The sequence below is a fragment of the Carcharodon carcharias genome, chromosome 16 (assembly GCF_017639515.1).
Source record: "Carcharodon carcharias isolate sCarCar2 chromosome 16, sCarCar2.pri, whole genome shotgun sequence".
Taxonomy (NCBI): domain Eukaryota; kingdom Metazoa; phylum Chordata; class Chondrichthyes; order Lamniformes; family Lamnidae; genus Carcharodon; species Carcharodon carcharias.
Window position 1 is genome coordinate 111,435,219 of NC_054482.1, and position 27,947 is coordinate 111,463,165.

General features: G+C 45.6%; 1 protein-coding gene across 3 annotated transcripts in view; it reads left to right on the plus strand.

Annotated features, from left to right (window-relative positions):
- The window catches only part of adgrl2a (adhesion G protein-coupled receptor L2a), a 639,330-nt gene that overhangs the window by 541,571 nt on the left and 69,812 nt on the right, over nucleotides 1-27,947 (plus strand). For all 3 annotated transcript variants that reach the window (XM_041208140.1, XM_041208142.1, XM_041208141.1), the window contains 4 exons: nucleotides 6,571-6,870; nucleotides 19,719-19,822; nucleotides 24,623-24,808; nucleotides 25,028-25,066. In XM_041208140.1, coding sequence (XP_041064074.1) covers nucleotides 6,571-6,870; nucleotides 19,719-19,822; nucleotides 24,623-24,808; nucleotides 25,028-25,066 — 629 coding nt within the window. The remainder of the gene's footprint in view (nucleotides 1-6,570; nucleotides 6,871-19,718; nucleotides 19,823-24,622; nucleotides 24,809-25,027; nucleotides 25,067-27,947) is intronic.

The window sequence follows — 27,947 nt, forward strand, 5'->3', positions numbered from 1 at the left end:
TGAAGTGTGGGTGCTGGTGTAGAGTGAAGTGTGGGTGCTGGTGTAGAGTGAAGTGTGGGTACAGGTGTAGAGTGAAGTGTGGGTACAGGTGTAGAGTGAAGTGTGGGTGCTGGTGTAGAGTGAAGTGTGGGTGCTGGTGTAGAGTGAAGTGTGGGTGCTGGTGTAGAGTGAAGTGTGGGTGCTGGTGTAGAGTGAAGTGTGGGTGCTGGTGTAGAGTGAAGTGTGGGTACAGGTGTAGAGTGAAGTGTGGGTGCTGGTGTAGAGTGAAGTGTGGGTACAGGTGTAGAGTGAAGTGTGGGTGCTGGTGTAGAGTGAAGTGTGGGTGCTGGTGTAGAGTGAAGTGTGGGTACAGGTGTAGAGTGAAGTGTGGGTGCTGGTGTAGAGTGAAGTGTGGGTGCTGGTGTAGAGTGAAGTGTGGGTACAGGTGTAGAGTGAAGTGTGGGTACAGGTGTAGAGTGAAGTGTGGGTGCTGGTGTAGAGTGAAGTGTGGGTACAGGTGTAGAGTGAAGTGTGGGTGCTGGTGTAGAGTGAAGTGTGGGTGCTGGTGTAGAGTGAAGTGTGGGTGCTGGTGTAGAGTGAAGTGTGGGTGCTGGTGTAGAGTGAAGTGTGGGTGCTGGTGTAGAGTGAAGTGTGGGTACAGGTGTAGAGTGAAGTGTGGGTACAGGTGTAGAGTGAAGTGTGGGTGCTGGTGTAGAGTGAAGTGTGGGTACAGGTGTAGAGTGAAGTGTGGGTGCTGGTGTAGAGTGAAGTGTGGGTGCTGGTGTAGAGTGAAGTGTGGGTGCTGGTGTAGAGTGAAGTGTAGGTGCTGGTGTAGAGTGAAGTGTGGGTGCTGGTGTAGAGTGAAGTGTGGGTGCTGGTGTAGAGTGAAGTGTGGGTGCTGGTGTAGAGTGAAGTGTGGGTGCTGGTGTAGAGTGAAGTGTGGGTACAGGTGTAGAGTGAAGTGTGGGTGCTGGTGTAGAGTGAAGTGTGGGTGCTGTGTAGAGTGAAGTGTGGGTGCTGGTGTAGAGTGAAGTGTGGGTGCTGGTGTAGAGTGAAGTGTGGGTGTGTGTAGAAGTGTGGGGTGCTGGTGTAGAGTGAAGTGTGGGTGCTGGTGTAGAGTGAAGTGTGGGTACAGGTGTGCAATGAGGTGCGGGTACAGGTGTGCAATGAGGTGCGGGTACAGGTGTGCAATGAGGTGCGGGTACAGGTGTAGAATGAAGTGTGAATACAGGTGTGCAATGAGCTGTGGATACAGATGTGCAATGAGCTGTGGATACAGGTGTAGAATGAGCTGTGGATACAGGTGTGCAATGAGGTGCGGATACAGGTGTGCAATGAGCTGTGGATACAGGTGTAGAATGAGGTGCGGATACAGGTGTGCAATGAGCTGTGGATACAGGTGTAGAATGAGGTGCGGATACAGGTGTGCAATGAGATATGGATACAGGTGTAGAATGACGTGTGTATACAGGTGTGCAATGAGGTGTAGACTAAAACAAAGTATAGAAAAAGCTGAAGAATTAGATGCAAGAAGGTGTACAGCAACACAGAAAACAAGGAATAGGGCGAGGAATGCCTGCTGCCCTTGAATAGCTAAATCTCAATTAAAGGAAGTTGTGATAAATGTACTTGGTAAACATTTACTCTTCCTTTAAGCCAGGAGTGTTAACATCTCTCTTGGGGGAATTACTGTTGCTCCATGAAGGTGCCTCACATCGCACTCTGCCCACCTGCAGCTGAGTGGGGTGTGTGTGGCCAGACAGTGAACTTCCTCTGCCCCTCCTGTACTAGCTGCTGAAAGGCTTTGTACCAGCCTCCCATTCAGATTTAACTTTGATCACTCTCTAGTCAGTAAATTGTTACTCCTTTGCCATATCTCTCCAAAGGTTGGGCAAAATCATGTCTGCAAATCTCTTGTTGCAATGCTTTGACACTGGGACATCATTGTACTGTGTTGCAGGACCCCCTCCCCATTGCAAAGCAATCACTTTATCAGACCTGGCCCACTTGGTTTGAGGTACATACAAGTTTGAAAGATTGGGGCCTTTACAATGAGCAGAGGAACAGGAGTAGACAACTCAGCCCCTCAGGCCAGCTCCATCATTCATTTCCATTTCTGAGCACCCTTTCCCCACTTTGGTTCTGTAACCCAATTAAGGGTTATTAAACCCTTCCTAACAAAAATCCACCAATCTTGGTTTTTAAATTTTCCAGCTGACCCTCAGCTTCAATAACTGTTTGGGGAGGAGAAAGTTCCACATTTCCACCACCTTTTGAGTGAGGAATGGCACATTTGAACATTCCTGCCCCGTGTCTGCTTTCCCTCCTCCCACCTTCTTGTAGGAGGTGGCTGGAGCGTAGGGTTGAAGTGCAACTAAAAATTGAGAAGCAACCCCCCACCCTACCCCTCTCAGATAACTAAACAGGGCCTTGCAACCTCTTACACGACACGAGAGTTTGGGGGACTGACTTATCCAGGCCACGAAAGTCACAAACCTGGGAATCTTAGTATAAAAGACTTCACAAATTAACCCGATCTATCAATGTCCACACACACGGGCCTCCATTGGGTATAACGCCAGAGTCTTAACTCCCTCTCTTAGCTGGCGTCAAAGGTTAAACACAGCAAGTCCAAACCACCACCTCAGCTAACTCAACAAAGATCAAACAACAAGCTTTTTTCCCCCATGGGCCTTGAAGGCCACACCACACTTGGTCCATGTTGCCTAGGTGCAGGGCTCTCACTCACCAATCAGATTGTTTCCTCCCTGTTTTAACACAAGAAACAAAAGTGAAGCCAACTTGAGGCCTTCAGTGGTGGTAAGCATGATAGGACATAGATTGTTTAAGAGCCACAAATCATTTGCTTTTCTAGGTTTCCTTTTGATTCTGTTCCAATATTTTATCAATTCTTGCATAGACTCTTAAGCTGTTGCAGCACAGAAGGAGGCCATTTGGCCCATCATGTCTATGCTGGTTCTTTGAATTAATCCCACCCACCTCTTTAGGAGGCCTTGCGGTGCAGTGGGTAGCGTTCCTGCCTCCGAGCTCTGGTTTCAAGTCCCACCACAAGACTTGATGGCCAGGGAAGGTGAGTAAACCTGTAAATCCTTCCAACACACGCCAGTGGCAAGGCAGTAAGAGTAGGAGAGATTCTTGGTCAGTCATGTGATGGAAAGAAAGTTGGAGCCCCTGCCATCTCTGTTCAGAGCTCCAGATTGCAACATGCAGGTAAAAGTGCATGTTGCCACAGCATCTCAGACTCCTTAAGTGAACTTAACCCACCACCACCAACTCTATCCCGAAAGTGCTGAAAACGTTGCCTCTTCAAGTATTCATCCATCTCTCCTTTCAAAATCATAGCAACTTGTGTAAATTTATTTTCCCTCAGTTTCTTTTGCCAATTATCTTAACTCGGTGCCCTTTTGTTATACTTTAGACAGCCAGGTGAAGAAGGTTGGAACTGGGGCCTAGTCTTTACACATCTTAAAAGCTTTTATTGACAGAAACACACATTATAAACACACATCTGTGAACTCTGACCACCAGTGTTTCAGTCTACTTTCCAAGGATGATACCAAAACTGAAAAGTTAGAACCATCAGAAAAAAATTAAAAGGGGCGAACTGAAAAGAGGTGACTGAGAGGTGACCTAACAGAAGTCTTTAGAACTATGAAGGTTTTTAATAGGATAGACATAAAAATGTTTCCACTTGCGGAGAAATTCAAAATCCGGAGTCGTAAATTTAAGCCAGGTTATCGGCATCCATCCGACTCAGGAGACGATGGGCTGTGTAGCACTTCGGTAATGAATGTGGTCTGTTGTGGCTGTAGAGGCCGATACATGAGTGGCAGCACCTTCAGCATCTGGCACAGATGAACAGCGTTTGCCCAAGGCCGACTGATGTCTTTTGCATCCGGCGGGCTCTCTTTTCCACCGTCTGCTGATTTCTTTTGCCCTCTCCTTTTTCCACGCCCTCCCTGACTGCTTGACTCCAGGTGCTCTGGCCGGCATCAACTCCGATCCCAAGTCGACTTGAAGCCTCGTTTGTAGACATGCTTGTATCGCAGACGAGGGCGACCTGTTGGACTGGTGCCGATCGCAAGCTCACCCTAGAGCATGTTTTTGGGGGTGCGGCCATTGTCCATTCAGCTCACATGACCCAGCCAACAGAGTCGCCATTGAGTCAAGAGGCCAAACAGGCTGGGGATCCCTGCACACTGGTGTACTTCCATATGCGGCGCCCTGTCTTGCTAGGAGATGCTCACTATCTGTTTGAGATAGTGGAGGTGGCTCATATAAGCCTAGCCACTAATAAATCTAGTAAGAAATTTAGGGGAAACATCTTTACCCAGAGAGAGGTGAGAATGTGGAACTCGCCCACCACAGAGAGTAGTTGAGACAAATAACGTAAACTGACTTGAGGAGAAGCCAAATAAACACAGGATAGAGAAAGGAATAGCCAGGATATTTTGATTGTGTTAGATGAGGTAAGGGTGAGATGAGGTAAGGGTGAGGTGAGGCTCATGTGGAGATGTTGTACATCTTGGGAATGACACCAGACTGCAGGCAGCATCAATGTATGGAATTGCCTGCAGGAGAAGTGGGTAAAAGCAAAATAAATGATGGAGGGCAAAAAAATAAATAAACTCTGATGCTGCAAGTCGCCAAGTAACAGTCCCTCCTTTGGCTTCACATACTTGTGAAGATGCCCAGTGTTTGCTGCTAGATGCACCAAGCTGAGATCGTGGACGTGCTTTACAGGAGAGAGAGAATTCTTATACACACAAGTGGGTTTTAGCTTGAACTTTGATTATGTTGCGATATTGCTATCAGAATAATCCAACGGCCTTTCACTTCAAGGGGGTTATTCTGGGAAGCCAAAGGATACTCTGACTGTGAGAGAATATAAGAATACCAGGGTGCTTTGAAAATTTAATCAGGCTTACTCACTAACTCTGAGCACATATGACTGCAGGGGGTTGGGCGCAAGATGTTACGTTAATTACTTTCTTGTAAGGCGCTGCATTAAGTTACTGAAACATGATGTAAATTGAAAGCTTCTCGAGTACTGTGCGTTTCCCAGCCACGCATTCCTCAATTTTCACATCTGCTTATTGCTGGCAAAAGTGTAATGACTGTTTTGATCCGCGCTCAATGAGATAAAACACGTGTAGTGACTGTGAGGTGGAAAGGCTTTCAATCAAATTCATGTCTCCTCTGATCTCTTTGCTGTTGAAAGCAAATGACGCTTAAGTGTTAAATACTTTTTTTTAATATATCCGTGAGTGTTTACAAGTCAACTTGCACAGACAGGCTTTCTATTCCCTTGAACGTAGAAAATTAAGGGCTGGTCTAATTGAGGTGTTTAAGATGATTAAAGGATTTGAGAGCAGAAAGAGGGAACCTGTTTCCTGTAGTGGGGGGAGCTCAGAACAAAGGACTACGACCTTAAAATTACAGCTAGGCCATTCGGTGGTGATGTCAGGATGCACTTCTTCATGCAAAGAGTGGTGGAAATTCTGGAACTCTCTCTCCCAAAATAGCTGTTGAGGCGGGGCAGAGTGGTGGGGGGTGGGGGGGGGTGGTGTGCTGCGGTTGGTTGGCGGGGGAGCAGTCGCTTGAAATTTCAAAACTGAAATTGCTGGATTTTTGTTAGGCAAGAGTATTAAGGGTTACAGAATCAAGGAGGGTACATTTTGGTAGGAAGAATGAAGGAGAGGCATTTTAAAATAAAGGGTTCAATTTTAATGGAGCAGAGAGGCCTGGGGATATATGTGGGAGGGCAGATTGAATTGAGTGGCTAAAGAGGTATACAGGATCCCCGGGCTCAATAAATAGGGGCAGAAAAGCAAGTGAATGATGATGAACCTTCATAAAGTGCTGGTCTGAGCTTCACTGAAATGTTGTGTCCAATTGTGGGCACCACACTACAGGAAGGATGCGAAGGCTTTTGAGGAGGTTACAGAAGATATATACAAAAATGGCTCCAGGAATGAGGAACTTCAGTTATGTGGATAGATTGGAGAATCTGGAATATTTTCCCTGGATAAGAAATGGTTGAGAGGAGATTCGATAGAGGCGTCCAAAAACATGAGGAGTTTGGGCAGAGTAGGTAGGGAGAAACTCTTCCCATTGGGGGAAGGATTGAGAACCAGAGGACCTATTTAACGTGATCAGCAAAAGAACCAACAGCGACATGAGGAAAATCTTTTTAAACAGCAAATGGTTGAGATCCAGAATGCACTGCCTGAGAGTGTGGTGGAGGCAAATTCAATCATGGTTTTCAAAAGAGAATTGGATAATTGAAAGGAAAATATTTAAGGGCCTATGTGGGTAGGCGAGTGGGACTAGCTAATAATTCTTTCCAAGAGCTGGCACAGTCATGATGGACCAAATGGCCTCCTGTGCTGCAGCCATTCCATGATTCTATCAAGTTTATATACAGTTCAGTCATGATCTAACTGAATGGCAGAACAGGCTCAAGGTGCAGAATAGCCTTCTCTTATTTCTCTGTTTCTTCCTTCTGAAATCTAGACATACAAATTGCCAAGAGGTATGTTTGTTTTCACATGTCAACTTGTCTTGCAGAACCAACCACGATTGAGACAACTTCTTTAGGGGCAGCTGGTGTGAAAACCACAGTGGCAACCACAACCTCAACCACTTCTGAGAAAGCTCTCACCACCACAACTCTGGCTGCAGGCACGAAAGAGGGCAGCCGAGGGCCCAGACCAGGCCTACCCGACGCTGTGACTAAAACGCCCCCAGTGTCCACATTCTTCCCCATCCCCGAGAGATTCTGTGAGGCCACCCAAGCCAGGGAAATAGGCTGGCCTCAGACACAGCGAGGCCTGATGGTGGAGCGACCATGCCCCAAGGGCACTCGAGGTAAGAGGGTTTCATTTTAGTGTCTCAGTTTTGTATGGTATTTATATAGTTTGAAAGTACTCAGTCTAATTCTGGAAGAGTTAAAATGGTGAATTATTTACTTGTTGCAAAAACTGTTATTTGTGATAAATTATTTCAAAGGCTGCCATCGCCATGTTAGGCCCTATGTTTGCACTGATGATCGAAGGAACACGGGATTGTTTTCCACATGTTAACTGGAGGGTAAGGGCATCCTGAGGCCCAATTGTTGCTGCTGCAAAGAATACCTGTGAATAGGTAGATGATTGTGTTTTCTGGAAGAAAGGCTTTTAAAAAATCATTTACAGGATGTGGGCTTCGCTGGCTGGGCCAGCATTTATTGTCCTTCCCTAGTTGCCCTTGAGAAGATGGTGGTGAGCTTCCATCTTGAACTGCTGAAGTCCACATGGTGGAGGTACACCTATTGCTGTTAGGAGGTTCCTTTTTTGTGACTTTGTAGTGGTTTGATACAACTGAGGGGCTTGCTGGGCCATTTCAGAGGGTATTTAAGAGTCAATCACATTCCTGGGGGTCTGGAGTCACGTATAGGGCAGACCAGGTAAGGATGGCGGATTTCCTTCCCAAAAGGACACAAGTGAACCTGATAGGTTTTTATAACAATCAGCAATGGTTTCATGGTCATCATTAGACTTTTAATTCCAGATTTTTATTGAACTCAAATTCCACCTTCAGCCATGACAGGGTTTGAACCCAGGTCCCAGAACATTACCCTGGGGTCTCTGGATTACTCACCCAGCGACAATACCACTAAGCCATCACCTTCCTTTTTGTCAACTCTCCTGACATGAGAGATGGAGTTGGGGGTGATGGTGGTGGTTGAAAGATAAGAAGATGGGTGTTGATGAAAAAGGGGGGGATAGCGAAAATGAAGGAGGTGGAGATGGCGGGTGAAGGGGAGGGAGATGGAGGAAGGAAGGGGTTAGGGACAAAAGAGGGGAGATGGAAGTGAAGGAGGGTGGTGAGGGGAAGGTCGGGGTGAAGGAAGGGTAGATGGGGGCGAAGGAGGGGGAGATGAGGGGTAAAGGAGGGAGATGAGGGGGTGAAGGAGGGGGAGATGGGGTAAAGAAGGGGGTAATAGGGGTAAAGGAGGGAGATGAGGGAGTGAAGGAAGGGGAGATGGGGTGAAGGAAGGGGAGATGGGGGTAAAGAAGGGGGTAATAGGGGTAAAGGAGGGAGATGAGGGAATGAAGGAAGGGAGATTGGGTGAAGGAAGGGAGATTGGGTGAAGGAAGGGGAGATGGGGGTGAAGGAAGGGGAGATGGGGTTGAAGGAGGGGGAGATGGGGGTGAAAGAGGGGGAAATGGGGCTAAAGAGGGAGAAATGGGGAGGTGGAGGGAGAGACAGAGGTTGAAGGAGGGGAAGATGGGGCATGCACAACTCCTTCTTCCTCCATTCAACAATTGAAACTCCCCTCCTCCCCCCTGCCACCCAGCTCAACAACTGAGCCCTCCCCACTCCTATCTGAGTCATTAAAATGGGGTCATGCTGGGAAAAGGCTTGGGAAGCACTGCCTTAGCTTGCTTCTTGCAACAAGACTGTGGTAAGGATACAATAATAATTACTGTAAATCACCCACCGAGGCAGAAATGAAGGGCTTGATCCCAATAAAAAACCGCGTGATTGAGAAATAAAGAAAGGGTAAAAGACATGGCTTATTTTGAGAGCAGGGCAGAGCTGGGGGTGGTAAAAGCTGGCGGTCGACATGTTTTTGATGCAGGAGTGAATCCTACAGATAGGTTTTGAAAAGTGTCTCCACGGAGGAGGGAAAGATGTTGAGGGACAGAGAGCATTTATGGGAGAGAATTCCAAAGCCTAGGGCTTGGGCAGCTGAAGGCACAGCTGCCATTGGAGAGGTAAAGTATGTTGGGGATGCACAGAACTGGCCAGAATTGGAGGAGTGCGGAGTTCTCAAAGCATTATGGGCTTACAAAGAAAGGGAAGGAGGTGAGGCCGTGGGATAACGTTTTAAATGTGAGGCAGTCCGATGAGGGCATGCAACACGTGACCCCCACCGCTAAGCATAGACTGAGATGTTTCTTGACATGATGATGCTTATAGATACCTCTGTTTTCCTGCATTGGTTTGTTGTTGCTCATAAAGAAACTTAAGGGCAGGTTTTTTCAGCCCCGCCCACCATCGGGATAGTCCGATCCCACCAAAACCAATGCTCTTTTGGCTTGGCCGCTGTATCTCCCACAGCGAGTCTCGCCAAGACAGGGCCGAACCAATAATTGGTAGCTCCTCTGCTAGATGTTCCCGGAGTTGAGATTTTAAGTCGCAATCTTTTGCTTCCACTCATCCCTTTGGAATACAATAGGTGACAGGTCCTCTGCTCGTCCACACAGGTCTCTTCGTCACTAACAAAGCCTTCAGCAAATGCCCTTAGCACTCTGGAACTGAAACCCCTCTTTCATTTTTCAGAAGCGTCTTTACAATTTGGCTTTTTACTGTGATTGAAGCCATGCAAATAACTCCTTCCTGGAACATTGAATCCTACCACACTGAAGGAGGCCATTATGTCCATTGTGCCTGTTCTGGCTCTTTGAAAGAGCTATCCAATTAGTCCGACTCAACCTATCCTTTCCTCAATTCCCCTTTTGAAAGCTACTATTGAACCTGTTTCCACTGCCCTTTCCCAATCCTAACGACCCACTGAGTAGAATAAAATCCTGCATTATTTGCCCCCATCTCCATTCCTGTTTCTTTTGCCAGTTATCTTAAATTGGTTTTCAGTAGTTACCAACTACACCTCTTGTTAAAGTTGTGAGATTTTGTTTTCAATGTTGGTGCCCTGTTTTCTGACATTAGCAAGGAGGCTTCTTTGCTGTGCATTGCAGACCAGCGATGTCGAGGGAGGGGCAATAAAAACTGATGGACACCTGCCATCAACCCCCCCAACTACCCGCTAAAAACAACAGTGGCGGGGAAGTCACCGATAACCAACGCTGTTGCCTGGCCAAGGGGAAAGACGAATGATGCTGCCAGCCTTCTGCAAGGAACACATCCGTCACCTTGTGGATGCACCTGGGCACAGGGCGTGTTGACAGGGAGCGGGCACGCAGTCTCCCTCCCTGAGGCAAGCCCCCACCTCTTACCAAAATGAATGATTGCTCGAGCAGTCATGTTTAAGGACAAGCGGGGTGACAGCGGACCCTCTTCGAAGGTGTGGTCAGCTTCCAGGTGAGCGTAACCGCTTTTCCCCTTCCCCGGAACGTGCTGCTCCTTTTGATAAGGCAAGATAATTAATTGTGCAGCTTTGCAAGGCAAAGGCTGAGCCTCACTGCCATTGTCTTCCTCCCCTTAGATCAAAGAGCCGAGAGACTGCTTGCGATTGCCACACATGGCACTTGACACCATCCGCCTCACTCTGATGGGTGTGGCAGTCGCCTCAAAGCCTTGTCCATCTGTGACAGACACCAGTGATGTAGCAGAGCTTTTTGAAAAGCCTGGGGTGTGCCTCCTGCACTTGAGTTAATTGGATGTGGCCCCCCGCCTAATAATCAACTAAATTGGTGTTTTGACTTCGCTGAAGAGTAATCGTTATTCACTGTGTTAAGCCAGCATTTGAAACTGCTCAACGGCATTAACTACTCTGCAAAGTGCTCTCACTGTCGAATGACAAAAATGCCCATTAGCATCTAATGCAAAGGCAGTCCCACACCCAAAACATTGTCACTGATGATATGATTGTCATCAGTCCTATATTTATTTCTGTTCATTTTTTTTTTCTCCTGTTTCTCCACTCAAGAAAGTAATCAAAAAGGCTAATGGAATGCTGGCCTTTATATCAAGAGGAATGGAATGGGAGGCAATAGTGCAGAGTGGTAATCTCACTGAATGTGCATTGTAGAGGCCCAGGATAACGCTCACCATCACCGCCACAGCAGCAGGCGGAATTTAAATTCAATTGATTGATAAATTCAATTGTTCCTTTTTAAAAATCTGGAGTTGAAAGCCGGTCTCAGTAATGGTGAACTTGAAACTATGGTCAGTTATTGTAAAAACACATCTGGTTCACTAACGTCCTTTAGGGTAGGAAATCTGCCCCCCTGACCTGGGTTGGCCCACATATGACTTCAGATCCACTGCAATGTGATTGACTCGTAACCTCCCTCAAGGGCAATTAGGGATCGGCAACAAATACCTTGCCAGTGATGCCCATATCCCATGAATGAATAAAAAATATCCAAAGAGGTAAAAGTCAGCTGTACATAGCCCTGATGTGTGGTTAGACTATGTCTGGGGCAGTTCTGGGCATCAAACCTTAGGAAGAATATATTGACTTTGGAGGAGGTGTAGCATTTACCAGAATGATTTTGGACTCCGAGGGTTAAATTACGAGGAGAGATTCCATTGTTCCCTGGATATTAAAATGTCATGGGGTGTTTTGATAGGTTTTCAGGATATTAAAGGTAGCAGTTGGGCTAGGTTGGGAAATCTATTCTAAACTGGTTCGGGAATCTATAACGAGAAGGCAAAGTCTAAAAATCAGAACCAGACCTTTTCAGGAGTGAAATTAGGTAGCATGTCTTCTTGCAAAGGGTAGTAGAAGTTTGGAACTCTCTTCCACAAACACCAATTGATGCTCGATCAATTGTAAATTTTAATCTGAGATTGTTAGAGTTTTGTTATCCAAAGATATTTAGGGATCTGGGGCAAAGGTGGGTAAAATCACAGATCAGCCATGACCTTATTGAAACAAGCTGGAGGGGCTGAATGGCCTCCTCCTGTTCCAGTGTTCTATCTCTCCCTAACTCACACTGAGGTAGTTACAAATCAGTGTCCCATATTACCACCACCCCCCTCCCCCCACCCATCCCAATTCACTGCTCCCACCCCCCAGAAGGGCATTTTTTATTTTCAAAAATTAAAATGATTGAAACAGCTGTAATCTTCTGTCTGCCTCTGCAGCCACACCAGTGTGCAGTTCTGAAGGAAGGTCATTGAGTATTGCTGAAAAAGAGACATGTTGAAGCTTTTCATCTTACACTCATCAGGACACTTTGCAAGAATCCCAAAGTGCTTTCACAACCTTTTCTCAGCAATACTCAAGTTCCCTATTGCTGAAGGTCATTGACCTGAAACGTTAACTCTGTTTCTCTCTCCACAGACGCTGTCAGACCTGCTGAGTATTTCCAGCTTTTTTTTTTATTCAGTTCAGATATCCAGCATCCGCAGTAGTTTACTTTTGCGTTCAGGTTCCCTAGACTGGAATCTGGAGCTAGAATCTGGGCTGAGTGCTCGCTCGCCACCGGACTCCAGCCCAGGATCACTGACTCAGATCAGCGAACTCAGTCGTTCTCGACTTTTGCTTACCACAGAGTTGGAGAATGCAGGAGAGTTGAGCTTTACAAATTAGGGCTCGCCAAATTAAAAGAGGCTGAAATGGGGTTTGGCTCACCCTCGCTGCATGAATTCCTGATCTGAACTCCCATTACGCAGAGCTGGGTGCCAAGAGTGGACGCCTTCAGCAATGTCCACAGATCGTGTAAGACAGAGGCCCAGAAAACATGCAAGTCTTAAGGTTAGCTTCCTCTTAAAGGGGAAGGTCACTGCTGTGTTACCTTAGCAGAGAGAAGCAAAGGAATTTGCATTCGTAGCATACCTCCTACAACCTTCAACCCAAATGAAACACTTTTATAAAGTGCAATCACCCTTATGGAAATGTGACATCTAAGTTACAGCCAGATGTGAGAAACATTCACTCTCATCTCTGAGTCAGAGGGTGGTTTTTTGAATTCATTTGTGGGATGTGGGCCAGCATTTACTGCCCATCCCTAATTGCCCTTATTCAGAGGGCATTTTTTTAAGAGTCAACCACACTGCTGTGGGCTTGGAGTCACATGTAGGCCAGACCAGGTGAGGAGAGCAGATTTCCTTCCCTAACGGGCATTAGTGAACCAGATGGGCTTTTATGACAATTGATTCATGATCATCATTAGACTTTTAATTCCAGTTGTTTATTGAATTCAGATTCCACCATCTGCCATGGTGGGATTTGAACCCAGGTCCCCAGAGCATTACCCCAGCACGCTGAATTACCAGCCCAGTGACAACACCACTATGCCACCACCTCCCCCTGGTGAGCCAGGAAATGAACACAAAAATCTAGGCTAACCCTCCAGTGCACCACTGAGGGTGTGCTGCACTGTTGGAGGTGCCATCTTTCGTGTTAACCTGAGACCCCATCTACCTTGTCAGCAGAAGAGCGGGGGAGTTATCCCCAGTGCCCTGACAAATAGTTATCCTTCAATCAACATTACAAAAAGCATTAGTACATTGTCGTTTGTGGGAGCTTGCTGTGCGCAAATTGGATGCTATGATTCCTACATTTACAACAGTGGCTACACTCCCATTGGTTGTCGAGTGCTTTGAGGTGTCCTGAGGTCATGAAAAGTGCGATATAAATGCAGGTCTTTTTTTTTTTCTCTCTCAGATACTCTGCTTTTAGTGATATTGGTTGAGGGTTTAATATTGACTTGGACACCAGGAAGAACACTCGGGGCTGGATTTTACACCGAGGACAGCTTCCCCGCCCACTAACATTAAATTTGGGAGCAAATTCGCCTCCAGTTAGCTGTTTTGTCCAGCTTTCATTTTCGGGGCGCCGGCCCTTTAATCAGTATGAGGCGGGACTTGTGTCCGCCTGTAGTTATAAACAAGTGCAGAGCCAGGATGAAAAAGTCGGAGGATAGGGGGAGAAAAAATAAACAAGAAGATAGATCTGTGACGTTGCTGGAGGTCAAGAGTGATTCAATTATAAAAGAGATCAGGCAGAAGTGGATGGTAGCAGGGCAAGAAAAGAAGCAAAAGACAAAGCATAAATAGCGACAGCTAAAACCATTGTGAACAATTGCTGGGTAAGAAAATGGAAGCAGTGCAGTGGTTGTAATGACTGGCCCTGCAAATGATGCCCAGGGTTGGTGCGTGTTCAATAACCCTTTGGACTGTTTGATGAAGAGCAAGGAGTCCCCCAGCGCCCTCCTACCCGATCCCTGGTCAATATTCTGCCCTCCCTACCCCAAACCCCTCACCAACATGTGGTAAAAGCAATTGTGCTGGTCAGTCATCTTGTGTGTTGTTTATGGGATCTTGCTATGCGCTAAATAGCTGCTATGTTTGCCGACAGAACTGCAGTCATTACAATGTCAACATAATTAATTTTAAGTTTAGCACTGTGGGGATATCTGTGAGCGATGTGACAAATACAAGCCTTTACTTTTAATTTTGTTGAAGTTACTGTCAGTTATTGTAAACATTGCATTCTACCACTGCCCCTTTGATTCATCAGTCACTGAGACTGTGATACTATTAACAAGCATCTTAGCGCATTCGTACAAAATTCTTCCATGTTACTTCAAAATAAATGAACCAACACCTTCTGTTAAAAAAGGAAATTAAACAGTATTAAACAGCTTGTTATCAATCCTGAAGTGTTAATTCCTCGCTTTTTGATGGCTTTCTTGAGGTTTTTTTTCAAAATAGAGCTATTAGTACTATACAAGATCCTTCTATCAAAAAAATGGATTGTATAGCCCAGCAAGTCTGTCCAATCTTCTTCTACTGATCGCTCCCCATGTCCATTAATATTATTTTTCAAATAAGCATCGATAATTCCCTTTTCAAAGAAATAAGGGACTCTGCTTCAGCAACAGTTTGTGGCAGAGAATTTCACATTGTAACTACCTGCTGTGTTAAGAGCTTTTTTCCTAATCTTCCCTTTAATTCTTTGTCTGATTATTTTAAATGTCTGCACTCTTATTGCAATTTCCCTAAGCAGTGAAAATAGTCTGTCAGTATTCACTTTCACATAAACTTGCCTCTTGATTTTCTCAGTTCTAGTGAATAAACCCTAATTTCTCAAGCTTCTTTTTCTGTCTCAAATCAACTGTGAAGTTTCAGGTCTTGTGTCTTAATGCACCCATCCTCTTACTGTCTCTTTAAGGAATGTGATGGAATACTCTCCACTTTCCTGGATGAGTGCAGCTCCAACAACACTTGAGAAGCTCGACACCATCCAGGACAAAGCAGCCCGCTTGATTGGCACTCCATCCACAAACATTCACTCCTCCCACCACCGACACCAGTGGCAGCAGTGTGTGTACCATCTACAAGATGCACTGCAGCAACTTGCCAAGGCTCCTTCAACAGCACCTTCCCAACCTCGCGACCTCTATCACCTAGCAGAACAAAGGCAACAGATGCATGGGATCACCATCACCTTGAAGTTTCCCTCCAAGTCACACACTCTCCTGACTTGGAGCTAAGTTGCTGTTCCTTCACTGTCGCTGGGTCAAAATCCTGGAACTCCCTAATAGCTCCGGGAGTGCACCTACATCACATAGACTGGGGTGGTTCAAGAAGGCGGCTCACCACCACCTTCTCAAGGGCAGCCAGGAATGGGCAATGAATGCTGGTCTTAGCCAGTGATGCCCACATCGCATTAACGAATAAAAAAAAAACCTTCTTTAGTCCTTCAATCCCCTCCTCGTGAACTCTTCACTCCTTTGACACCAACGTCTTGCACAGCCTCTCTCCTTTCACCCAGCAGCTGAGACCTTTTAGCAACTTGCATTTGTAAAGAGGTATTAACGCAGAAAACCACCCCAAGGTGTTTCTCAGAATTATAAAGAAAAATGGATGTTGAGCAAAAAAAAAGAAATGATTTAAGTTGAACGGAGCAGCAGAAGTGACAAAATACTCAAAGAGGTGAGTTTTAATGAGTGCCTTAGATGAAGGAAGGCAGTCTGAGGGTTTTCGGGGGGAATGCCAGAGAGTGGGGCTGCTTCTGTCTGATAACATCCTTGTGAGTCTGTTCCATTGCTTTTATATCCTTCCTTTGGTAGGGTGCCAAAAATTATACTCAATACGACAGCTAGTTACCGTTTCATACTGAAGCAAAATACATGCAGACACTGGAAATCAGAAATGAAAACAGAAAGTGCTTGAAGTACTCAGCATCTGAGGAGAGAGAAACGGGAGTTAATATTTTAGCCCATGACTTTTCCCCACAATCGGATAAAGGGTGGGGATGGTAGCAGGTTATATGGGCAGATAGAAGACACAGGGGAAAGGGTGGATAGAATAGATGGAAAAGTCTGCGATAGGGTCGGAGGGCAGGAGAGGTTAAGTGACAAAAGTGGTGACTGGTGCAAGGCAAAACGGAGAGGGTAGTGGTACAAGTAAAGCTGTGTCGAGAGGAGGTATACATGGGAGTGACAGAATCATTACAAACAGCTGCCGTCAAAAACAAAAAAAAAACAGAAAAGGAAAAATAATGGGGGCACCAGTTACAAAGTGAAATAGCTGGATTTTCAATGAACTCTTATAATCTTGCTTCACTTCTCTCATGCTACCTTATTAATTTAATTCTGAACCAACGTTAGCTGTGAGTACTAAATGCAACATTGCACCTATAGTTTTGTCAGACAGCAAAGGTGAACCCTAACACCATGGTTATTGCAGGATGCTCTATGTCAGAGAGGAATTCTCCACAGCCTTTCAGGCAGCAGCTAAGATATCTGCATGTTGATCATTGTGACAGGGGGATGATGGGCCATTGGTGTACTAGGATTTGTTCTGGGTTATCCTCTATGCATTTGGTTCTAGATTAGCAATCAGCCCAGTGAACCTCAAAGGTTTTCAAGGGGCCGGGAGTTCAGGATTTTGGATCTTAATGCCGAGGGTGCATTGAGAATGGATTTTAGGAATGCAGAGTTGGAGTAGAGGAAAGATAAAATATGTACCATCTAATATGGGACTATGGTGGGGTAGAGGTCCTGCACTGACAATCTGCAGGATCAGGCTTATTCTCCAGGCACATGGATTCAAATCCCACCATGGCAGTAGGTGGAATTTAAATTCAATTGATAAATCTGAAAAATAGCTAGAATTGGAAGTGATGAAACTATCATCAATAGCTCACCACCATATTCTCAAGGGTAATTAGGAATGGGCAATAAATGCCAGCCTAGCCAGTGACACCCACATCCTGTGAATGAATAAATATATTTTTTTTTCTAAATCATCTGGTTCACAAACATACTTTAGGGAATGAAATCTGCCATCCTTAGCTTGTCTGGCCTACGTATGACTCCAGATCCACAGTAACGTGGCCGACTCTTAACTGTCCTCAAGGGAAATCAGGCATGTTGGCCTTGCCAGCGATGCTCACGTGAAAGAATAAAAATAATGGAACGGTAAAAACGTAAATTTCCTGATCCACTGCCGCAGAATGTGCACCTTGTATTGCATAGTATTGCTAGCACAGATGCAGGGCGTTCAACAGAACACATCCATGTCGGTCTTTATGCTCCACATAACTGTCAGTGCCCAATGTGCATGGGGCTGATCACAAGAGCTTAACAGTGGGAGGCAGGAGTAAGCTCAAGGAGAGATGGTGCTAGACAGGATTCAACCACAATAAGCACAAAGAAGCACTTTCACGCTCGGAATTCATTGTGGAATGCAGCCAAATGCAATCTTCGGGATTCACTGACCGTATTTCATGATCTCCAATTATTCATCAAAAAAAAAAGACCCAGTCCCAACACATTTGTTGCTGCTTGTCCAGTGATCTTCTGCATAATAACTAAATTGTTTCTACATAAAGTTCATTCGTTCCATTCTGGTGCCCAATAATGGATGTAATAGGCCAAATTGCAACAAAAGCCGTCTTCGAAAACAAAAAAAAACATGTGCTTGAGCTGTTGTGCCATGTTATTGGGGGATAAACAACTATTTCTTCAGGCTAAACTCGGTTAGAGCCAGGGGTAATTGAACAGAGGCATGCAGACATAACTCAGTCCCCCCCCAATAATTACATCCATCGACCAGTGGTGGCACAACTGCGTCTCCATCAGGGTGGGGGGCATATATGCAAGATGGCAAGTTTGCAAAGATAATGTTCGTTACAAATTGGGACATGGTAATTAATGTTGGTGAAAAGTTGGCAAGATGTGCATGCACTGGTAAGATCTTTGATATGTTGTTATTTGATCACGTGTTGCAGTTGGGAGTCAACCGAGTGTAGTTGTCAGATGAAGCAAGGTTAGAGGGCTTGACACGGTACATGAACCCTTCAATTTCCACAGCTTGTCTTTATATGGTGCCTTTAAGCAGGATGAAAAATCCAAAGGCACTTCACAGGTGTATTACAAAGCAAAATTTGACTTTTTCCTGACACAGATTGGTAAAAAAAAATCCCAATGTTGAAGTCCTTCCAGTACCCTGGCCAACTTTCCTCACTCAACCAACATCACCAAAATCAGGTTCTCTGGTCATTTAATACTGTTTAAAAGACCTTGCTATGCACAAATTGGCTGCTGCACTTGCCTGCAAAAGTATAGCGGTAGCATTGCGAAAGGGGCTACACTTCAAAAGTACTTCACTGGTTGCAAAGCCAATGCGATGCCCTGGGGATTTTGAAGATGCTATATAAATGGAAGCTGCTTCTTTATTTCAAAACGGAGCAGGAGCATCTGCACTTCAAGGAATATAAATTTAAAATATTGCCGTGCCAAATTATGGAAGTTTTTGGATGAATTTTGAGGACTGAATTTGATTTTTTTTTTAAATTTGTATCAGTAAAAACGACCTTGAAGCTGTTAAATTGTTGTAAAAGCCCAACTGATTCACTAATGTCCCTTTAAGAAAAGAAACCTTGACGCCCTTACTCATGTGATTCCTACCCAAAATCAACATGGTTGACTCCGAGACTGTCCTCTGAGAGGGCCTGGCAAGCCACCCAGTTGTATCAAACCGCTATGGAGAGACAGAAAGACATTACCACCTTCTCAGAGGACAACTAAGGCTGTGCCTATCCCTCCTGGATTTGGATGCAAGAGAGATGATCTAACTGAAACATATAAAATTCTGAAGGTGGTTGACAGGATAGACACTGAGAGGATGGTTCCCCTGGCTAGGGAATCTGGAACACAGTAGAAAAGTTATGGTGTAGAAGGGGGCCATTCAGCCTATCGTGTCAGCGCTGGCCAAAAAGAGAATAAAGAAATTAGCGGCTCATTTTAATCCCGCTTTCCAGCACTTGGTCTGTGGCCTTGCAGGTTACAGCACCACTTCAGATGCAGAGGCTGCAATCTCAGAATTAGAGGTCGACCATCCAGGGCTGAGATGAAGAGAAACTTCTTCACTCAAAGGGTTGTGAATCTTTGGAATTCACTAACCCAGAGAGAGTTGCAGAAGCTCGACAATTGAGTAAAGTCAGGACAGCGTTTGATAGATTTGTGGGTACTGAAAGAATTAAGAGATATGGGGAGAGAGGAGGCAAGATGAGTTTGAGATAGAAGATTAGCCATGATCTTATTGAATGGTAGAGCAGGCTCGAGGGGCTGAATGGCCTCCTAGCTCCTTCATTGTCTATTCTTATTAGGGACGAGGAGTAAACCCTGGCCTTTCCAGCGACACCCACATTCCAAAAATGAATTCACATTCACCCACATCATAACGGTCTCTGAAGTGGGTTGGCAGCACTGAGGGATGTAAAAAGCTGTTTCTGCACACCTTGCCTTATTTCATTGCCTTATTTGACTGGCAGCGATGTTCAGGCATGGACCAGATGAGTCGTAGCTGAGGAAGGAGTCATACATTTGGACGGCGGACTGATGGCATTTCCCAGATTGTGGGCATCTTGCCTGGGTCAGCGGGTAGGCAGAGGTGGCGCACGGTTCAAGAATCAGCAGCGAGTTACCGGGTTGGCTAAACCATTGTTTATGCATTGCCAGTGCCTTACGTGCACAGAAAAACACTTCCAAAAGTTTATCTAATTTGTTCTGCTCCATCTCTTGTAGGCACTGCCTCTTATCTCTGCATGGTCTCCACCGGCATGTGGAACTCAAAGGGCCCTGATCTTAGCAACTGTACTTCACACTGGGTAAATCAAGTGGCTCAGAAGGTTTGTTCATGCGGTTTTATTTTGTTTAAATGCCAACCAGCAGCGATTAGAACCGAGTGCTGGGGATTCATTTTGAAGGAATCAAAGGCATCAGCTTTTACAGGGTACTTACACTGCGCCAGCCGACAGCCTATTAAAGATTTTCGAAACTTGTACCTCACCGATGTGGCATCCTCGAGTGGCTGCTTACATATGCATGTGCAGTCGTTATATATCCTTATAACCAAGGGTTTGAGAAAAGGAAACCAAGTTTTGCCTGTTTTAAGGATCAGAGAGGCACTGTGGGTAATTACCCTCAGGAACTAAGTGACCTTTGGCCTTCACATTTGGAAACTTGGGCTTCCAGTCTGGTTGCCACTGGCAACCAGTTTGTGGCTTGTGAAGAGATAGACATATTAGTTTTCTTTTAGGTAGCGTAGTGAGTAATTGGGAATTCAAAAGAGCATTTTGTGTAGTATCCCTGATTAGCGGGTGGGAGAGACTCGGGGCTGAACAAAGGCTGCTGTAAATAGATTTGTGTCTCTTTATCAGTTTCAGAGTCGTTTAATTTTGAAATAGTACGTTTGCAAACAGCAGAAATGGGTGAGAAAATGGCCAAATGATTTATTCCGCTGCTGGAGCTCAGCCTGGAAGTAACTGCTGGTGGTGATCTTATCATACAGCATCCTCAACACACTTGTGTCAAATGCTGTTTTAATTGAGACAGTAGCCTTAATTTAAATGGTCAATGCCTCTCTTCAAGTGGAAGGAATGTGGAATTCAATACAAGTGCATTAAACATTTGCAAATTTAACCTTGTCAACAATGATTTTTAGGCTTTTAGTCTTTTTGTTTATTTGAAGCCGTAAATAGTCCAAATAACACAAGTGCTAGGAGAGCTGGAGGATATTGCAACTACATTACAGCCCTGCCACATATGGGAAGCCAACTTTATCAGGCAATAGCGTCAATACTCGGAACGTTAGACCTTTGGCCCTTTTCAAATGCCGGCTGACCGATTGTATATTCCCAGTATCCTCCTTTAACTCTTTGTGACTAGTGTTGATTGTCGTGGTGGAACCAGTCTCCAGCCCCATTCTGTCAAGTGCCACAGCCCAGAAGCATGTTGTCATTGTTAACAACATTGTGGACTGAGGTCATGAAGCGCCCATTCCTCATGCCTGGGGCCAGATACTGCAGATGCCGTTGCTGCAGAGGGGAGCCTGTATGTAGAATCATACAGCACCGAAAGAGGCTTTTCTGCCCATCGCCTCTGGATTGGCTCTTTGGCATTTATCACAGCGCAACCAGTGCAGGGCCATCTCACAGCGCTACCAAATCAATTCCACTCCACTGCTCTCTCTCCCCGTAACACTGCAAATGTTTCGTTTTGAAGTACGTGTCTGATTCCCTTTTGAAAGCTAACATGGAATCTGCTTCCACCGCCCTTTTAGGCAAAGCATTCCGGACCACTCTGCATTTTAAAAAAGAAAAAAAATTCTCCTTCTCTCCCCTGTGGCCCTTTTGCCCACGACCTTAACTCTGTGGCTTCCAGCTACAAACTCTCCTGCCAATGGAAACAGCTTCACCCGACGTACTCCATCAGAAGAAACACCTTGGCCGGGATTTTCCAGTGGGCGGGAGTGGGGCGGTTACGGAGCCGATCGCCACCCACCATCAGGCTCGGCACCGCCATTTCACGCGGGCAGGCCAATTCAGGTCGTGTGGATCGCGAGCGGCAGCGCTGAGCGCTACCTGTGTGGGCGGCCGGTGGTGGGGGGGGGGTGGAGGAGGGAGAGCCGGGCGTAACGCGCAGTTTGCGCATGCGGGCGCAATAGCACTTCAGTCCCCGAGGCACGGAGCTGCCTCGGGGAGATTGAAGCACTTTCTAAAAAAACAATGAATAAAGGCATGAATTTAATGAACCGTCCCCTCATGCAACTGTGTCACATGAGAATGGGGCATGTTTTTACTTTGAAAATAGCGGTTTTATTTAAGTAGTATTAGCCTGGGGGAAACCTCATCCCGCTCAAGGATGAGGTTTCCGAAAAAACATAAAGGCTGCTTGGCCTTTTCGCCTGCCCCCCCACCCCCCCAACCACCGTAAGGTTGGACGGGCAGCGAGAAATGTAACTTTATTGCCTAGCTAATGGCCTTAAAAGGCCTTTCAATTATCAGCGGGCGCACAGCTGACTCTGGCACACGCCCACCGAGTGAAATATCGAGCGGGTTCGCGATGAAATCGGGACACACGCCCAACGTATCGCGCGTTATTTCACGTTCCGGCGTGTCAGGCGCGTGTCCGCACGCCGAATGTAAAATTCCGCCCCTTGCTTCGAACGCCTCTATTAAATCTCCCCTCTGCCATCTCTGCCTCGTGGAGGACCATGACATGGGAGAGGTTGACAGAGACCATTACACTGGGATCATGCCAAGTTACCGTTAAGAGCTAACACACTATCCCCGAAAGCCAACAGATTGACAAATGACAGCCCACCCAGGCTGGCGTAATGCCTTCTGAATTGCCCTTACCATGCACTCACCCCACTGCCAGCTTCTCAGAGCAACTGGAGACAGGCAAGAAACGTGACCTTCCCAGCATCACCCATGTGGCAAGAACAAATAGGATTATATCAGGAACCAGGCTGATTTACTCCCACAATGAACGTTAGAAACCTGGAAAAAATCATGGTGCATTCATGGAGGCCATTCAGTCCATCAAGCCTTTGCTAACCAAGAAAGAGCTCTGCAGCCTAATCCTACCTTCCAGCTCTTGGTCCATAGTCCTGTAGGTTATAGCACCTCAGGTACATATCCAGCTGGTTTTTTTAAAAAGTGATGAGGGTTTCTGCTTCTACCCCCTTTTCAGGCAGTGAATGTCAGACCCCTACTAGCCTCTGGGTGCAAAACAATCTCTTCAACTCACTCCCCCCTGCCCCCACCTCCCATCAACCAAAAAAAAATCCTTCGACCAGTTACTTTAAATCTATTGCCAAGGGAAATATGTCCTTCCTGTCTACTATATCTAGGTCCCTCATAATTTTATATATTTCAATTAAATGTTATTTGTTCTCTTGTTTCCAAAGAAAACAGCTCCAGCCTATTCAATCTTTCCTCATAGTTAAAATTCTTTATTCCTGGCAGCATTCTCATGAAGCCCCTTTGTACCCTCTCAATTGCAATCACATCCTTCCTCTAGTACAGTGGCCAGAACTGTAGGCAACACTCTAGCTGTGGTCTAACTAGTGTTCAATACAGTTCTAGCATAACTTTCCTGTTCTTTTACATTAGACCTCGGTCAATAAAGGAAAGTATCCCGAATGCATTAACTACCTCATCTGCCTGTCCTGTTACCTTCAGGAATCTGTGGACATGCACTCCAATGTCCCTCTGTTCCTCTACACTTCTCAGTATCCAACCATTTGTGGATTCCCTTGTCTTGTTTCCCCTCTCAAAATGCATGACCATACACCTCCCGGGATTGGATTCCATTTGCCAATTTTCTGCCCACCTGATCAGTCCTTTGATATCTTCCTGAAGTTTACAGTTTTCTTCCTCACTCTCAACCGTATGTACCATTTTCAAACCTCTTAATCATGCCGCCTACATTTAAATCAAGAGATCCAGTGCTGAGCCCTTTGGAGCCCCATTGGAAACAGCTTTCCAGTCACACACGAAAAAAACTCATCGACTGTTCCCCTCTGCTTTCTGCCACTGAGCTAATTTTGGGTCCAACTTGATGCTTCCATTAGACCCCATGAGCTTTTAATTTTCTGACCAGTCTGCCCTGTGGGGCCTTGTCAAAAGCCTTGCACTAATCCATGTTGACTGCATCAAATTCATTGGCCTCATCGTTCTTCAACACAATGCAAATTTAACAAATGCACGGTGAATGCAAAGTTAACAAATCCACGCTAACTGTTCTTGATTAATCTGTGCCTTTGACCATGGCAGCAGATGTAGCCAACTCTACGCAGACAAAGAATTAAACCTCGCCACTTTAGCCATCCATAGTGCTTAATTCTACCCTGCTTGGTGACTTTATCCCTGAATTTGTGTGGTGGGGGGGAGGAAGAGGGTGGTCCTGAAGGAAGCTGTGTTCCAAGGGCAGAAGCAAACATGAATTGTAGCAATAATAATAATATAAAAACAAAAAACTGGATGCTGGAAATCCAAAACAAGAACAGAATTACCTGGAAAAAGTCAGCAGGTCTGGCAGCATCGGCGGAGAAGAAAAGAGTTGACGTTTCAAGTCCTCATGACCCTTCGACAGCACTAATTCTAGTTCTGTCGAAGGGTCATGAGGACTCGAAACGTCAACTCTTATCTTCTCCGCCGATGATGCCAGACCTGCTGAGTTTTTCCAGGTAATTCTGTTTTTGTTATGAATTGTAGCAAACCCAGTAGTGGGCAGACATCAACTCGCACCTTCCTGCGTTGCCTCTTAGCTTTTAATGTGAGTCATTCAGGCAGCTCCAGCTCTCTGCAAATTAGGATCGATGCTCCACGCCATCGAGGGTAGTGCAATGGAGTGTAATGGCAATAAGCCACTTAAGCTATGCCTCACACTCCTGGCGCCAAACTGATGATTGCTCCTCGGCCTGAGAAGTTAGACCAAGAAGTTGGAGTGGGTCGCAGCAGGCGGCTTATCATCAACTCTTAATTCACTGTAAACGTTTCTGTCCACACAACTGCAGCAGCGATCAATTAGGCCACAACAAGTTACCAGACATGGGTGCATGGTTAATGGGAACTTCAGAGTGACTGCTCTTTGCACATTATTGGGAAACCCTGCTGAGAATATGTGGTTTATGATTACAGATTAGGAGTGGTGAAAATGCTGCTAACCTAGCCAATGAGCTGGCCAAGCATACCAGAGGACCCATTTATGCCGGAGACGTGAGCTCGTCAGTTAGATTGATGGAACAGCTCGTCGACATCTTAGATGCACAGCTCCAGGATCTGCGGCCCAGTGAGAAAGACTCTGTGGGTCGCAGTTTTAACAAGGTAAGGCCGATGGGCCGCGAAAGCACGGAACAGGAAGTAAAACGGTCTATCTTTCGGTCGTTGGCAGCAGGAGCTGCCCCCTTTTTCCCAACGCGCTGGCGTTCTGGCGTAGAGGAGGCGGGAAAAGTTGGCAAGATTCCGCTGTCTTTCTTTCCTTACTAATCCCTTTGTGTTTTGTTTCTTTTCTGTGTTGAACTCTGCCTCCTATGATTGGAAAAGCTCCAAAAAAGAGAGAGGACTTGCAGGGCGTACATTAAGGTAGCTCACCTATGATGTCGCTTTTGCTTTTATCGCCCCTCCTGCAACCTCACCGCCACCCCCCACCCACCCACCCACCCTCGCAACCTCTGAGACTGTTCCTTCTTGCTTTGCGAATGCGCTGCATGAAGCCCTCCCCCCTTTGCACTACTGCCTACCCTCTCCCCAGATCTTAGCTCCTGGATTTTTCTAAACTTGTGCAAGCACCTACATCATCTGTTGAGCTATTCTTTGTTGCCGTTTGCCGTGCTTTATGCTGATGTGGTACGTGTTCCTGGCTGACACCGTCTGGACTCCCTGCAATTGAGGAAGCTCTCCGGGGTCATTTCTACATTGCAGCTAGTTTCAAACCCGGAGGGAAGCCTGTTCTTTGCCGTGCTTCAACCTTGCAGCTGTCTCTCAGAAAATAAGAATTAATGAAAACGTTGTTTTATATAACAAAGCGTAATGTGGACATTTTATCATAAAGTGGAACAGTGCGTCGTTTATGTTTTTCACCATACATATTGACCTCTAAGGTGACAATTGTTGATTGAAGTGGGCTTGTATGTGTATCTTGAATGTGCATTGCCTCTTGCATCAAGCAATCATAAAGAGGTTCCTTCATTGGTTTACTTTGTCAAAGGTGGTCACTGTTACTCTGCAGTCAAATGTGCTAGCCATTTTCTATCAGCAATAGAACTTCAACAGCAATGAACTGAACAACCATTTTATCTATTACTTTGTTTAGCAATGGTGGTAAAGAAAAAAAAAATGTTGCCACGGTCCAACTGTAGAATTCATTTCTCTCCTACGAGTTGTCCAATGGGATCTTTAACACCGACTAAAACCTCAGTTTAATGTTACATCCAAAACACGGCACCTTTGACAATGCCACGCTCCCTGATCACTGCGCTGCAGTCTCCATCTAGACTACCAAGCTGATACTATTTCATTTTACCTCCCTTCTTCAAGATACCCTGGTGATACCCAGGATCTCATCTAGTGAACCTTTATTGTAGCACTTCCAGGGCAAGTCTGTCCTTAGATTATGGAGACCAAATTTGCGTACAGTACTCCAGGTGTCATCTCAGCAAAGCCCTTGCAAGACTTCTTTGTTTTTGTACTTCAATCCCCTTGCAATAAAGGCCAACGTGCCATTTGCCTTCCTAGTGGCCACAATGTGGCAACACACTTTGCCTTTCTGTGGATATGTGACTCTATATAGTGTTTTGCATGTGGGTGTGTGTGTATGTATGTGTATCATTAATATTGGCCTGACTCACACACACTGCATTAACTGTGTTCTGCAAAAGGGGGTGGGAAACCAGCACGACATGATATCCTCCCAACATGTGTTATTCTATTTAAGTTGTGGCTTGTCTAATAAAAGTTAATTAATGGTCACTCTGAAGCATAGTATTTCAAATTTGGATTCTCGGTTGCCAAGGAGTTCATGAAATCCCAGAGGGGAAGGGGAGTTAGCCTGAGTGTCAGATCAGATATGAGTATTTGTTGGCTGGCTAGCATACATTCCCCCATTGCTAACTACCAATAAAAACAGGCCAGCTGTCTGCAACGATAGCAGTTGAACTGATGCCAGTAGTTACAGTCAGATGAACTGGGCCTCTGGTAGATGTATCAATAATTGCGTGGTGTCCTTGGGGAATATATATCTATATTTGTAAAAGGTCCTAAGACAGGCAAAACACAAAGTTTAAAAAGACCATAACTTTAAAAGGAATCATGAATCAGAAAACATTTTGGATTATGATGCATCTCCACTCTCACCCCACAGGGCTTCAATGTTGTGCCCTGACCAGGATCACTGGTGACTGAGTCATAGAATGTTCCAGAACAGAAAAGAATCCTCTCACCCTATTACATCTTTGTCAAAATGTTTTTGTCCCTCACAAGTCACATCCTCAGGTGCCATTGCTGCCGTTGCTCTCCACCCCCTTTAATATTCCACCTTTTCAAATGACTAATACCCATATAAAAGTATAAAGAAAAGATCACCTTATGGGTATCCAGTATCAAGCCTGTCCCTCACACCATGATGACCGAAGCACCACGATCAGATACTTCACTCCCTTATGTTCTTGAAACATTTCAAGTTCTGCCCTCATCAAATGCCACTTTATGGACCACGTTTTCCCCCATCTGCACCCATTTCTCTATCAGAACAGCAAAGATGAGAAGCAACGGAAATGCTATTTGGCCCATTCCGCTCAGAGTTCAAGTGTGATGGTTGCACCATGGACCCACCCGTACAAATTTTTCCACCTGTTGATCAAGGAATATTCAAGATGCTCTTATCCCAATGATAAGTGGGATCCACTTGACTGTCACATGAGCCCCCAGAAAAGCGCTATGTCCGCACAAACGACAAGAGCCCCTTCCCAGACACCAACTTTTCTGAAAATCCAGAATTAACGGAACCACATCGAAACAGCTTTGATGACCTGGCCTCTTCCTGCCTGGAAGGTAAAGCAGTGCCATTCTCAAGCTCGTGGACTGAGGGTCAACGCTTTCCCCTGTTGAATGAACTGAAGTTTGGGTAAAGGAGCAACCTTCAACTTGTAGTTCTCTTGTCTATTCTGCTCTGAACTGGCAGAATGGCCTGCCAATTAATCGCCATTCAGTTCACAAGTTGTATTTATAATCAACTCCTTTTGTTAAAAAAATAAAGATTACAAATCATTTGGTAATCCCAAACAAGTTCATTATTCATGACATAAGGTTCCTTCATGGTGCAGATTGAAAGCACAGAGCTGCATACTTGAAGTGAGTAAGAGGGGGAAAAGGCTCTCGGTAGACCAATCTCTCCACCTTCATAGTTAATGGCTAGAGTAGAATTGATATTAGCATTTTGACTGTTCAGATTCCCATTAGAGCAGGA